This window comes from Myxocyprinus asiaticus, chromosome 15 (assembly GCF_019703515.2).
Source record: "Myxocyprinus asiaticus isolate MX2 ecotype Aquarium Trade chromosome 15, UBuf_Myxa_2, whole genome shotgun sequence".
Taxonomy (NCBI): Eukaryota; Metazoa; Chordata; class Actinopteri; order Cypriniformes; family Catostomidae; genus Myxocyprinus; species Myxocyprinus asiaticus.
This window is the reverse complement of record NC_059358.1, coordinates 48270747-48286434: the sequence shown is the minus strand read 5'-3', so window position 1 is coordinate 48286434 and position 15688 is coordinate 48270747. Positions and strand designations below refer to the sequence as shown.

Sequence of the window (15688 nt, the reverse complement as noted above, 5' to 3'; positions counted from 1 at the left end):
AACCCTTCATCTTTACTTAATACATGTTGCTGGTCTTATTGTGAATGATTCATCTGTTCATGTTATTACAAAGAAGAATTTTTCATCAAAATGTATTCAGCTGATGTCACCAAGACCTCTTATTTTTCAACCCTCCCCTCCTGTAATATAGAGAGTCTCAATCAGAAATACAGCACACTACAGAAATAAAATGAGTTATGAATGGTATTTCATGTTGACTTTAAGATGAAAGAGCGGGTAGACAGTTGCAGTGGACTAATGATGTCCATAACTGACGATGATGATGTACATAACCGATATCAAAAACAAGAAGAAACATAAATATTTCAATAAAATATAATTAAATGTGATGGGTCATGCAGAGAATTCTGGGAATGCCTGATTATTGTTTTTTGCCTTAATATTAACAATAGGTTACTGTACAAGTACATGTAACCGTACATGGTAGTTTTTTACTGAAACATTACAACATAATTTTCGTGGTAAAATTACAAACATTTTTTTACAGTGTAGGATAAGTAGCGTTTGTGGCAGCTGTTTATCTGGTTGACATTGACTCAGCTGTGATCTTGAAGGTGGTATCGGTCCAGAGGGGTGGAAGAAGCGATCTGTCCTCCATACTGCAGTACAGAGCACTGAGAGCAGCAGTTTTAGCCCACAGCACATGTGACATATCGATTCACATACAGGTGAATAATGAGTGATGGATCATGGGGGTTTGAAAACATTATCATTGCAGCTGATAACACACATGCTGGAGGTAAGATGGAGGAGGGGAACTGAGAGAAACACACTCACACTTATTGTAGAAGGCCAGAGTTTCACATTTATCTGGTTCCCCTGTGCTGATTTTTCATATTTTAAAATAATTTTAGTGGTTTCAGACAAAATTTCATAAACATTTGATCCCCTTGCCGTTACATTTTCTTGCCTGCATCACCCTGCGCTACAAGGAAGTGTTTGTGGTTTAATCTGATGTAAGACCTCAGCACATGAACACAGACTGATAATGTGTGGATTTAAGTCTATTGTGCAGCATGGGAGTCTTTTGTTGTCTTTATGTAGGAAGCCCCCCTTCTGCCATGTGCACAGCTGATACCCACAATCCTCCGTGATGCCCATAATCTGTGACTGTGAGCATCAGGAGATTGAATCTTTAGAGAGATTAACACACAGTCTGTCACACACAACACATGCACGCACTCTCACACATACAGTTCTGGAAAAAATGAAGAGACCACTGCAAAATGATCAGTTTCTCTGGAATTACTATTTATAGGTATGTGTTTGAGGAAAATGAACATTTTTGTTTTATTGTATAAAGTACTGACAACATTTCTCCCAAATTCCAAATAAAAATAGTAATTTAGAGCATTTATTTGCAGAAAATGACAACTGGTCAAAATAACAAAAAATGATGCAGTGTTTTCAGAACTTGAATAATGCAAAGAAAACAAGTTCATATTCATTTTTAAACAACACAATACTAATGTTTTAACTTAGGAAGAGTTCAGAAATCAGTATTTGGTGGAATAACACTGATTTTCAATCACAGCTTTCATGCGTCTTGGCATGCTCTCTACCAGTCTTTCACATTGCTGTTGGGTGACTTTATGCCACTCATATTTGTACGTAGGTATTATGTACCAATACCTACAAATATGAATGAGAATACTGAATGAGAAGACCTTTAATATGATCAGAAAGGAGTGCGAGTGAACAGTGTGTTGAATGTAAACAGTTGTGAGAGGTCAGCAGAATAGTAGATGTGTTTGTGTAGATGATACAGTGCAGCATTAAGGCCTTTGCACACTAAACGTGAATTTGCGGCATGATTTCTGAACAATGGATTCTAAGAAGACATTTACATCTCGAGAGAATTTTTGCATGTAGACAAAGGGATTATTTATTATTATTTTTTTTTTTTCACCAGGGGATGAAATGCCCTGACCTACAAAATGTTAGCTTTGGATCATGTGTCAGGAGTAGGGATGGGAATCATAAGGAATTTGACAATATCTGGTTCTGATTCCTCTTAACGATTCCAGGTTCTCAACAGTTCCAGTAATTATTTGAGTTTTTTTTTTTTTTTTTTTTTTTAAGAATTATTTGAAAATGAGAAATGCAATTCTTCTTGTATTTAGTGCCCCTTGGAGTCTGTTACCAAATGATGAGATCATTTCAGATTTCTACAGAGCAGATATAACAAATCAAAAATAATTTTAATACAATTCTTGTAAAAGCTGTGTTTGCAGACTTTTTTGAGACATACTACAAGCCAATAATTATATAAAATTCCACTTATTACAACAAACTCGTGTATCTTTAATTATAAAGATATGTCATATGAAACGCCAGTCAGTAACTGCACTACTTGATTGAAGTCTCACAGGTCTCAAATAACATAACAGAAACAGTTCCAGAGACAGTTTAGACTGGAATATGATTATGTAGTATAATGATGTACTTCAGGCTTGTGAGACTTACACAGTTCTCATTTCATTTTGAGTTGAAAATGTATAACTTGAGCTTGATTACTTCTATACGAACATACTGGAAGCGGCGTATGTTTTGCGCTGTAGATTCAAAAGAGCCGGCTCATAAGAGTCATTAGTTCGGGAATATAAATACACTGGTTACGCTGTGTGTTTTACACTCTAGACTCAGTAGAGGACAGCGCTGCTGCTGAAACACGCTGCTGGAAACACTGTCAGAGTATTTTAATTTGGTGTTCCATCAGCATCAGCGGAAAATTGCACGTAGGGGAACTGTTAACGGAACTGAAAGTCATGAAGATCATACGATTCCGGTATTTTTAAAGAATGGAGCTGGCTCTTGGTACACAACCCTAGTCAGGAGCTGCCGCAGTTACTAAAACCAGTGCAACAGGTTGCGCTAAAGCACAGAAAGCTGTTTTGACAACTGACATTAAACGCTGAAAGAACTCTAGGAAGAAATCCTGAACCAGCAGTGAAGACGTACATTTATTTGCATCAAATATCTGAAAAACTGATAAATTGTTTTTCTTATATGGGTTCTCTTAACATGTAAATGATATTGCTGCATCACTGCCTTGCATCACCTTTAAAGAATGATCTGATGTTATGTGGGCAGAGGGTGGACCAGTTTAAAGGTGTGTCGAGCCTCCTACTGTACCATACCGAGGTAAAATTGATTGTCGATTTGCACCACCTGATGTAAAGATGTGAAAGTGCCATTCGTCTGTGATTCGCCTCTCATAATCACATCGCCTTTGGTGTGCAAAGGCCTTTACACTGATGAACGAGATGGTGAATTCTGTATGAAAGAAGATCAACTTCAGAACAGAAGTGATGCAGTGTCATCAGTGAAGGTCAGATGGTCGTATAGATGAACTTCCAGAATCTAAACACCAGTAAGAGTGTGCGACCATGTGAACTGTCAATATTATTGAGAGGATATCCCTGCTTGGAAGATCTACATTTCTGGTCACCAGTACATGCTGAGTTGTAAGTGCTGTTCCTGCAGCAGGACATCCCCATCTGCCTTCCTTTTCAGCAAGGACAGACACTGATTTTCAAAGTCTTTACTAGTTTTGTGATACGGTCTGAAAGAGAGTGGCTTGTTTTTGAGTACCGAACCACAGTCATTTTGGCCATTTGGAATCAAATTTGTTTCAATGTTTATCTTGTCAATGAAATTACTGATGAAAATGTTTGTTAATCAAACTTATAATTGAAACATACTGTTGACGAAAATCACAAGAAAAAAATAATACTGCAAGATATTAACAATGCACAAACACCTTTTAATTTTATTTTTTCAAGAAAAATCTAGAAAGGATTGATTGAAATAATCCAGTCATGGTATGTTGGGGATTTCCCCACATGAGCTTCAAGAGTTGAACACTTTTACAATGAACTAAGGGTTATTTCCCTCACACAAAACACATCCTTTATATATGTGACATTAATCATTAATCTATCAACAACATAAACGTCATATTACAACTAACATCTGCACAATGAAGCCAATGAACATCTGAACTTGAACTAGTCAGAATGTGTAACTTGTGTTGTGAATACACACGTAACTCAATCTCCTAAACTGTCTAAATGTGAGGAATTGTAAAAGTAGCTCATACTTCAGTTTATTCATTATATGTTATTATTTCAGGAATTCAGCTTTTCACCATCATTTTCTCATGTTGTTTAATCTCACATTTTTTTAATTCATGTTTAAATAATTGTAAGTAGCTTATTATTATTTTTTATATTTGAATATTTAGTTAAAGTTTGGTCTGTTACAGTTTGATACATGTTTTTGTCATTTTGCATATTAATGTCAATTAAAATGTCATTTTTGTCAACTAAAATCAAATACCATTTTCAAAATTAACTAAAATAGATGAAATATTGTCTAAAGTTAAAGGACAAAAATTATTACAAGGTAAAATGCTGTGATTGTGTTTATTGTATTGTGTGTATGTGTGTGTGTGTGTGTGTGTGTGTGTGTGTGTGTGTGTGTGTGTGTGTGTGTGTGTGTGTGAGAGTTGTGTATATTTGTGTCTGAACCCCTAAAACCCAAAATGAGAAAAAATGACAGAATGTGGGTCACTGAGATTAATTTATCCTTTAAAATGAGTTTTAGGGCACACAGTGTACTTTAATTGGAAAGAAACAGAGACAGTGTTTAGGAGATAGACCACTCGAAATCATAACACTCCAAATGACCACTGTAGGAAAAGAAAGTTAAAAGAGCCATTGCCTTTTTGATAGAAGCGTCATCTGCTGATTTACTCTAGACCATGCATGTGCATTAGCTGGATTTGTCTGAACAAGCAAGCAGTTTATTTGCATGATTTGAGCTAAAGGAACAACATTTATGATGTTGCTGATGTCATTTTTTTATTGCTGTTTTCAAATATGTTATTGAAACTTAATTGTGACAAACAGAGTAGACATGAGCTGTATCTTAAAATAGCTGATGGAGGCGTTACCCAGATGGCCACAGAGTCATCTGACTTGCCTTAAAGGGAATTTAAAAAACAAACCTAGCAACATTATACTTCTGTATCTTTTCTACAACGTGTGTTGTGTTAAATGTGAAAAGAAGTATCATATTAACAATCATGGAGTTTGTTAATATGCTTTTTTTGTGTTAGTTTGTGTGTGTGTGTGTGTGTGTTTGGGCAGTTAGTCAGACAGAAAAGCGCTCAGATCTTGGAGGAAGCAGCCTGCGGCTGCTGTTCACCAGAAAAAAGACACGACTGTTCAGAGGAGAGATGACACGTGCACACACACACACACACACACACACACAATACAGAAAAGTTAAGGTGCATTCTACATTCTGTGGCTATTACAGTTGAAGCCAGAAGTTTACATACACCTCAGCCAAATACCTTTAAACTCAGTTTTTCACAATTACTGACATTTAATCGTAGAAAACATTCCCTGTCTTAGGTAGTTAGGATCACTAATTTATTTTAAGAATGTGAAATATCAGAATAATAGTAGAGAGAATTATTTATTTCAGCTTTTATTTCTTTCATCACATTCCCAGTGGGTCAGAAGTTTACATACACTTTGTTAGTATTTGGTAGCATTGCCTTTAAATTGTTTAATTTGGGTCAAACGTTTTGGGTAGCCTTCCACAAGCTTCTCACAATAAGTTGCTGGAATTTTGGCCCATTCCTCCAGACAGAACTGGTGTAACTGAGTCAGGTTTGTAGGCCTCCTTGTTCGCACATGCTTTTTCAGTTCTGCCCACAAATTTTCTATCAGATTGAGGTCAGGGCTTTGTTATGGCCACTCCAATACTTTGACTTTGTTGCCCTTAAGCCATTTTGCCACAACTTTGGAGGTATGCTTTGGGTCGTTGTCCATTTGGAAGACCCATTTGAGACCAAGCTTTAACTTCCTGGCTGATGTCTTGAGATGTTGCTTCAATAGATCCACATAGTTTTCCTTCCTCATGATGCCATCTATTCTGTGAAGTGCAGCAGTCCCTCCTGCAGCAAAGCACCCCCACAACATGATGCTGCCACCCCCATGCTTCACGGTTGGGATGGTGTTCTTCGGCTTGCAAGTCTTACCCTTTTTCCTCCAAATATAACGATGGTCATTATGACCAAACAGTTACATTTTTGTTTCATCAGACCAGAGGACATTTCTCCATAAAGTAAGATCTTTGTCCCCATGTGCACTTGCAAAGTGTAGTCTGGCTTTCATATGTCAGTACTGGAGCAGTGGCTTCTTCCTTGCTGAGCAGCCTTTCAGGTTACGTCAATATAGGACTCGTTTTACTGTGGATATAGATACTAGTCTACCTGTGTCCTCCAGCATCTTCTCAAGGTCCTTTGCTGTTGTTCTGGGATTGATTAGCCAAACTACGTTCATCTCTAGGAGACAGAATGCTTCTCCTTCCTGAGCGGTCTGATGGCTACGTGGTCCCATGGTGTTTATACTTGCGTACTATTGTTTGTACAGATGAAGGTTGTACCTTCAGGCATTTGGAAATTGCTCCCAAGAATGAACCAGACTTGTGGAGGTCCAAAATTTTTTTTTGATTTCTTTTGATTTTCCCATGACGTCAAGCAAAGAGGCACTGAAGTTTGAAGGTAGGCCTTAAAATACATCCACAGGTGCACCTCTAATTCAGTACACCTTCTATGAGAAGCTAATTGGCTGATTGTCTAAAGGCTTGACATCATTTTCTGGAATTTTCCAAGCTGCTTAAAGGCACAGTTAACTTAGTGTATTTAAACTTGTGACCCACTGGAATTGTGATATAGTCAATTAACTTAAAATCGTTTAACACATACCTAGCCATGGATTATTCCTTACTTATACCATGGTCTGTTCAAATACTTGATTTTGATTTGGTTGGAATGCGTGTGTTTTTAAACCGTTTAATGCACAGGTAGTTCCAGTCAGTTCTATATTAATGTGCCTACTCTGCTTTCCTCCGTAATGAGTCATTGTGAGAGTTTTATGCCTCTGCTTTAATCTACCTCCGCATGTAATTATAGTGTAACAAGTCTGAGTCTCAGAGCCGGAATATACCATCACAAAACAACATCATCAAGTGCAAATGACATCTTTAAATCAACTGTGAAGTAGGGTTGGACGATATATAGAATATTCACGATATAATCGCAATGATTTTGCTGACGATATAAAAGTAAGCAATATTGTGAATACGCTATAATTTTAATGCACTTTGTACACTGCTTGGCCAAAAAAAAAAAGTCGCCGTTTGGATTTAAGGCAGTGTTATGATCTGGGGTTGCTTCAATTGGTCAGGTCTAGGCTCAGCAACATTATGCGGCAGCTGACTACATGAATGTACTGAATGACCAGGTTATCCCATCAATGGATTTTTTCTTCCCTGGCATATTCCAGGATGACAATGCCAAGATTCATTGGGTTCAAATTGTGAAAGAGTGGTTCAGAGAGCATGAGGAATCATTTTCACACATGTTGTGATGTTGCATAAGGTTGTTGAAACAATGCCATGACGAATGCATGCCATAATCAAAGGTGTGTGTGTGTGTGTGTGTGTGTGTGTGTGTGTGTGTGTGAATATATATATATATACTGTATATTATTAGTCTACAAAAGGAATAAAATGTACTCAACTACTCTTAAGTGCCCATTTACTCGTGTCGTCTGCAGCCGAAAACCATTCACACATCTGTACAAAGTAAGATATGCCTCAAATCATCATTCTTTTTTCTGTATGTAACCCATTAACACTCTCTTTAATACACAAATCTCTTCAGTAGTATCAGTGTCATCATAAATTACAATAACAGTAATCAAGAATGCAGTATGTAAACAAGACAAATCAGACATTATCTACTGCATATTACTTTAAATCATCATTGAGTGGTTAAAACAGCTATTTTTACTGATCTTGTATGAATTCTACTCATAGAATGAGGCATGAAGTCATTGATAACACATTTTATTGCCACATTAGTTTGTTTTACAGTACATGTATAGTACTGTGCAAAAGTTTTAGGCACATAAGATGTTTCACAAAAACATTTGTCTTAAGATAATTATTTATATCTTCAGCTTTAGTGTGTCAATAGGAAATATAAATGTTAGACTCCCAAACATTACTTCTGAAAATAGAAAAGATTAGAAGAGAAGAACAGGGAGCCCTGCAAGAGATGGCATTGCCCCCACAAAGCCCCCCACTGAACATCGTGTCAGTCTGAGATTACATAAAGAGACAAAAGCAATTGTGACAGCCTAAATAGATAGAAGAACTGTGGCAAATTCTTAAGTTCTTAAGTTTAAATTCTTAAAAACATTAAGTGATAAATGAAAACTATTTATTTCATTATTTTTTAAGAAATCCTCACTATGCAACATTTTTCACAAGTGCCTAAAACTTTTGCACAGTACTGTAGTCTTGTGCGTCCTTATATTTAAATGTATTTCTAAACGCCTCCCCTTGTGGTGTGGCCGGTGTCTGAATGTTCGCAAACAGTATTCGCTGATCAGCTGTTTCAAATTTCTTTTTGGTTTTGAGCGAAGAATGAAGCACTTCGCATTTCCTCTTAAACACCCGTAAGGCCTGTGAGGAAAGTATGGTTTGACACTCAACTATGTTTTGCATGGAGGGGTAGAGAAGGAAAACATAACCTATCAAATGTGTCTTTCACTGTCTGGCAAGACGATTTGAATTGTAATAAGACTGACACCGTCAGTAACCATAGTTAAACTAACCAGCACTAACCAGCCAGGCATTTTACCTCTGTGCACTTCACGTTTCTTATCCCTGTTATATTTTAATGAAACTTTATTACATTTATTGTTCTTTTCTTTTAATAATTATACATTTTCATTAAATTTACCATGGGCATTTCTATTCCAATCACATGTTGTACTACAAATAACCCACTGATGTGAGTTGTAAAATTTCTGTCATTCAGTCTGGTATATTTTTATCTATCTTTTTTGTTTTCATTTACTTGTTAATTTTTGTGTCATTCTATTTGTGCATTTACATTTGCCAAAATGTACATTTGCAATAATTCAAGATTACTTTTCATAGAAGTAAAAAGCCAGGGGTGTCGCAACCATTCTAACCTGGTGTGTGGGGACATGTCGCTGTTACTTCTAGAGAAATTCTTGAATTTGCAAGGACATAGTAGTTGGTCACATAAAATGATGGCTTTAAGAACGAACAGAAGCCTCTGCCAACTGATCTGTTCGGCAGTGACTGAACTGAACTGTCATTTTCAGGACAATGGGGCAAACAAAATCAGGTTAATGACTCCAATGTTACTTTTAAAATATGCTTGCATTGATGATAATAATAACAGAATAATAATTATGCCACATCATACTTTTTATGTAGAGTAGCGCTTTTATTTACCTTTGCTTGAAAAAGTTGTATTTTCTTAGGGCCCAAACATACTTCACACAAGTACGCAAACACAGACGCGAGCGCTTCGCCAATGCGTGGTCCCATTTAGGGGTGTAAAAAGTACTCAGAAATTATACTTAAGTGAAAGTATGGATACTGAGTGAAAATGTTACTCAATTAAAAGTCTAAGTATCTAGCCAAAAACATACTTGAAAGTAAAAAAGTATTCACATTAAACTGTACTTAAGTATTAAAAAAGTAAAAAGTAACTTTATTCCTATCTAGAATGAAATCAAGAGAGGAGACTGTGTGAGAGAGGATATTGTTAAATTTGACTGGTTTAAGTTGCCTTTTTACTGTCTCTGACATTCGCAACCTGGTCAAAGAATCATGTTACAATAACTAAATTTTTGCTAAATGATTTTTATGTGGCCTGTTGTACATAACACAGCAATTTCATGGTGGAATAAACACTAGAGGCGCTAAAACAACAATGACTTTTATTCACTTTCACACAAATCACGAGTAAAACAGTAGATTATCAGTTCATAAACAGTTCATAAACACTTCACTCTGTTCCTCTCACAATGATATCTTATGACATATAAACACTTTTACTATAGCACTTTAACATTTGCGTTGAATAACCAACTACATTTACGAGCTTGTTCGAGTGTGATCTAATTGTGCAGTAGCTCAATTGATAGAGTGTTGCACTTGCGATACAAAGGACCAGCGTACGAGTCCTGAAGAGCACTCCTCATCTCTTTGGGAGAACATTGAACTCGCTTTTAGCACCACACAGTTGATATTTCACTTCGGAACTGCCCTGAGACACGTAATGCACAATTTTATTTTGCAAAAATGTAGCCACAGTCACGCAGTGTTCGTTGTATGGGAGAAGGCACTCACGAATTGCAATGTCAGAGCACCCAACCCCTTGAGACAAAGACAAAGATAAAAGAAAGTTACTAATGTTGTTGGTTTTGTGAACTGTTTTCTGAGGTTTGCTACCAGACTGTTGAGCAGAATAAAATTCTTAATTAATATTCACTCAGATTCCATTATTTTTTATTATCATTACTATTATCATTTCTGGTTTTATAGTTATTATAATGAATAGTTGCCTAACAACAACAATAATAATAATTCAGCAAATTGGGAGTAGAATTTCATAGATATTATTTAAATATGAAGGCAAGTGTAAACATTTAATTACAAAAGTCTTTTGTTTGTATATGTATATTTGCAACTTTAATGATCATTTTAGACTTCATAACTGTTCAATCTGTAGCAGGCGTTTAAAATAAAGTTTAGGACAAAAACCATCAGTGTTTCTCACTTCATGCTCATAGTTTTGAATGAATTCATCACATTCAGTTGGGTGGTCACATACGGTCTAGTCACACAAATATCTCAACGTATCCGAAGCTCAAATCAGATTCGAAATTCCGCCTCTGCAGATGGTTAGAATTCCACACAGTCATGATCTGCAAAAATGTAGCGAGTACTTTTCAAGTTTAAATAAAACTGTAAGGAGTAAAAAGTACTATTTCTTTCTTTGGAAATATAATTAAGTAAAAGTACAAGTATTCCATTTAAATTGCACTCGAGTAAAGAACAAATCCCCAAAAATAATACTTAAGTAATAAATAAGTATTTTTACTTAATTACGTTACACCCCTGGTCCCATTGTACATACATTAAGTGCGCTCTTGCGTTGTTCTGGCGGTTACAAACCTCGGACCACAAGGGGGCGAAAGAGTTTTTAAGGCACCATGAAAGCGGATGTGGTGGAGTCAATATGTCGACAGTTGAGGAGTGTGCTTTTGTATTTGCTAAAACGACGACAGAAAAATATGTTTGTATAATCAAACTTGTTCGGCAAGACTCCTCAAAATGCTGCTCCACCATGACAATTGTTGATTGAAAAAAAAAAATACACTGTAGCGCCTCTTGCGGCATCGCTGAGAATACAGCACGAGTGAAGCGGCATATAGGCCTATATACCACAAGGATGTTTAAAAGTTTTTAACCACACAACGCTTTGTTTAACTTGTGTTCTTGTTTTTTGTACAGTACTGTGCAAAAGTCTTTTCACAAAAGCATTTGTCTTAAGATGGTTATTTATATCTTCAGCTTTAGTGTGTCAATAGGTAATATACATTTTAGACTCACAGACATTACTTTTGCAAATAGAAAAGATTAGAATAGAAGAACAGGGAGCTCTGCAACAGATGTCATGGCACCCACAAAGCCCCCCACTGAACATCAAGACAGTCTGGGATTACATGAATAGATAAAAGCAATTGTGACTGCCTAAATAGAAGAACTGTGGCGAATTCTCCAAGAAGCTTGGAACATCCTATCTGCCAACAACCAAGAAAAACTGTGTCCAGGTGTATCTAGGAGAATTGGGGCTGTTTTAAAGCAAAGGTGGTCACACCAAATATTGATTTAGATTTTTTATGTTTACTGGATTTTGTATGATGTTAATTGATAAATGAAAACTATTTGTCATTATTTTTGAAGAAATCCTCTCTATGCAACATTTTTCAAAAGTACCTAAAACTTTTGCACAGTACTGTATGTCAAATGGCGGTCAACATTGACGGATAATTCCAAATGTTTTTCAAATTCGGTAAATTACATAAAGAATTTTTATGCAACCTCTTCACAATCTCACAAACCCCTGTTTGGGAAACCATGCTTTAAATCGTCATTAAATGGTTCAAACAGATTATTTTATTGATCTCATGTGTATTCTACTCAGAATGAGGAATGTAGACATTGATAACACACACTAATGTCACATTGTTGTGTTTTGAATATTTTACATGTAGTCTGTTAGAACAGCGTGTTTCATTTTTAACTGCTCCATTAAACGCCGGCCCCAGTGGCGTGGGTGGTGTCCAAATGTTCACAAACTATACTTTTTATTCAGCAAATAATCTGAGCTATGCTGTCCACGTTCATTTCATTCTGGTTCTGGTGTACATTGTTTCATTACCAGATGTGATGCGATAAGATTCCTGTGACAAGCAATACGTCTGTCCACACTGAATGCGACTCAGCTGTATGATAAATAAAAATGACCAGTCGTTTATGTGTTCATTTCTGTTTGTTTGTCTTCTCAGCATGCAATGTGACCATTCACAATCGCTGCCGAGACGCGCTGGCCAACTGCGCCAAAATGAAGCAGAAGGTAAGAGACCACTGAATGGTATGAAATTATGGAAAAGTCTGCTCTTTGAGTGGGCTTAAATGATAGGCAGAGGTGTGGTGTAATGGTTAAGGCTCAGGGCAGGTACACAGATGGCTGCTGGTTTGATCCCTGCATGAAGCGAGACATCACCATTGTGTCCTTGAGTAAGTCACTTCACCCCAGATTCATAGTGCCTTTCTTTATATATTCAAGAATAGGTATAATTGCAGATGTGCAGGGATCTAGCCAGATTCACCTAGAATCCATTACTACAGTCTGACCAGTGTTAACTGTCTGTATGAACTAATAAGTCATGGCGTAGTCCTTCATAACAGCCTGACAATGTTAAAGTTCATCTGAATAGATTGTGTGCACATGAGCTGATAATGCTTCATGCAGCTCCCCACTGCCGCTTCAACATTTGTGCTTTAGAAACAGATGACTCTGTGATTCTACCAGTGGAAAAAAGCATGTCAATTAACATCTGTATTAATTGTAGCAACAGAGGCTGGCGCTCGTCAGGAATACAGCAACTTTACATAACGTGACCCTTCGCAGCAAAAGTGAGTCTCCCTCTGTCTGTCTTGTTTGAATGTTTCCTGATTTTTTTCTCTTCTTCATGAGCAATCTCATCACTAATTTCTAACAATAATACACCTAGAAACCTGCTTGGTAGTCACAGTTCAGTTCATACTGTGGTGTTCTTTTGTGTTGTCAAGCTTTGATAGTTACAGGGCAATAATTGTTGAACAGGATCTGTTAAATAATGAACAGCTTTTCTTTTATTCAACAACAACACAATTCTTTTATTCTGTACAGTGTTTTTCATGACAATTGTTTTTCTTTGTCAGATCCGATAAAGAAGGAGCGTCCAAGTTCAGCCATCTACCCATCAGAGACGCTGAGACAGTCTCTTCTTGGCTCTCGTAAAGGACGCTCCACCCTGTCCCTGAACAAAAGCGTCTCCACCAATAACATCGCAGGGTAAACAATATCTCACGCTCAAAACCCACAGACTGCATGTGGAGTTTTATTAAAAGTAAATAAATTCAATAATTTGATTTATTGAATACTTTCCTTACTGTGATGGGCATATACATAGATAGAGGCAAGAGTCCAAATTGAATGAAATCCCAGATGCTGTTTATTGTGCAACCAAATCCCCCACCACCCCCAAAACACACAAATATATGAAGATTTGATGCATAATGTGGGACTTATAAACAAGACCAAAATAAACACTGGACTCTTACAATGAAATATACTGTATGTACTCCCAGCTGCTAATACAAACAGATAAGAGAAACGAAAAATTCACTCTTACAATTTTCTATAATGCATTACGACGTAAACACTATAAAATAAACACTGTAAAATAACAAGTACTAGCAGTAATTCATCAACAAATCATCTTTCATCAACAGTAGATCATCAGCAATCGCTTGTTAGAAATGTGTGGGGGTTTCTGGTAATCCAATATTATTACCTTTTCCCATTTTCTCCAGGGACACCACCATTTAAAATCAACATGAACTCATTATTAATGGTTATATAAACGTTCAATAATGTCCATGCTTCATATGTGTCTTTTCTATAACGTCATCTCAAATTAATAATCATGCATTAGTCCATAAACAGTGAAGGAGACTTGGCTCCATTACAATGCACTACATGTGAGTGTTCACTAGATGAATGGTTTTAACATACATTTAAATTCACCAGATGATTTTTTAATTATTATTCAACCGATATGATGTTGGAGACACGATGTATGTGCTGATGAGGGAAGTTTCCGTATACCTGCATTTTTCTGTGCATGCCCTCACTTCAAATAACAACACTTGATGATTATTTAATCAAAAGAACAAAATATGGATTAAAGTGAAGATCTAAATATGGATGAATGTTGTCAATGAAGACTGATTTATACGCAGCACATCACCACGAGGTGCCAGTGATTGTTTGTATTTCACCACCAGAAGCTTCAGTCGTATTATGAAACCCTCCAGTGTCGCCACAGGGAAAAAACTTTTGGCAAACTATCTGTGTTCGTTTCTGCCGATAACCGAAAGTTCCAAATGTAATTATCAGCACAGATTAATCTGCAAAACTGATGGCATTGTTGGAGAGCTTGATTCAATTTTAACATTAACGCAAAGCACACGAGGTTCACTTTATTTTGACATCTGCTTAATTCCAGTCATTTTAGCCTGTTACAGACCATACAAAGCTAATATAAAGACAGCACTTCTCTAGATCTTCAGTGATGAGCAAGTTAAAAAACTGTCAACTACATATACAAACACAAAGGTCTTCCTTTACAATAATATACACCGATCATCCACAACATTAAAACCACCTGCCTAATATTGTGAAGGTCCCCCTCGTTCCGCCACAACAGCGCCAATCTGCATCACAGAATAGCATTCAGAGATGATATTCTTCTCACCACAATTGTACAGAGTGGTTATCTGAGTTACCGTAGACTTTGTCAGTTCGAACCAGTCTGGCCATTCTCTGTTGACCTCTCTTATCAACAAGGCGTTTCCATCCACAGAACTGCCCCTCACTGGATGATTTTAGTTTTTGGCACCATTCTGAGTAAATTTTAAAGACTGTTGTATGTGAAAATCCCAGAAATACTCAAACCAGCCCGTCTGGCACCAACAATCATGCCACAGTCCAAATCACTGAGATCACATTTTTTCCCCATTCTGATGGTTGATGTGAGCATTAACTGAAGCTCCTGACCTGTATCTGCATGATTTTATGCACTGCACTGCTGCCACACGATTGGCTGATTAGATAATCGCATGGATGATTGTTGGTGCCAGACGGGCTGGTTTGAGTATTTCTGTAACTACTGATATAATCAGAATATAAGAATATAATCTCAGAATGCTATTCTGAGATGCGGATTGGTGCTGTTGTGGCGGCACGAGGGGGACCTACACAATATTAGGCAAGTGGTTTTAATGTTGTGGCTGATCGGTGTATATCACTTCAATACATTATTATTAAGTTGAATATTATAATGATATTCAATGTAATAATAATGTTAATTATTAGGAAATGCACATCCAAACCACATGAGCGGTACTGGTGTTGTACCATACA

The 15688-nt window shown here is 36.8% G+C and overlaps 1 protein-coding gene across 2 annotated transcripts in view; it reads left to right on the top strand.

Moving 5' to 3' along the window:
- The window catches only part of arhgef2 (rho/rac guanine nucleotide exchange factor (GEF) 2), an 83805-nt gene that overhangs the window by 53165 nt on the left and 14952 nt on the right, over nucleotides 1-15688 (top strand). For both annotated transcript variants that reach the window (XM_051718028.1, XM_051718029.1), the window contains 3 exons: nucleotides 12504-12571; nucleotides 13071-13134; nucleotides 13423-13555. In XM_051718028.1, coding sequence (XP_051573988.1) covers nucleotides 12504-12571; nucleotides 13071-13134; nucleotides 13423-13555 — 265 coding nt within the window. The remainder of the gene's footprint in view (nucleotides 1-12503; nucleotides 12572-13070; nucleotides 13135-13422; nucleotides 13556-15688) is intronic.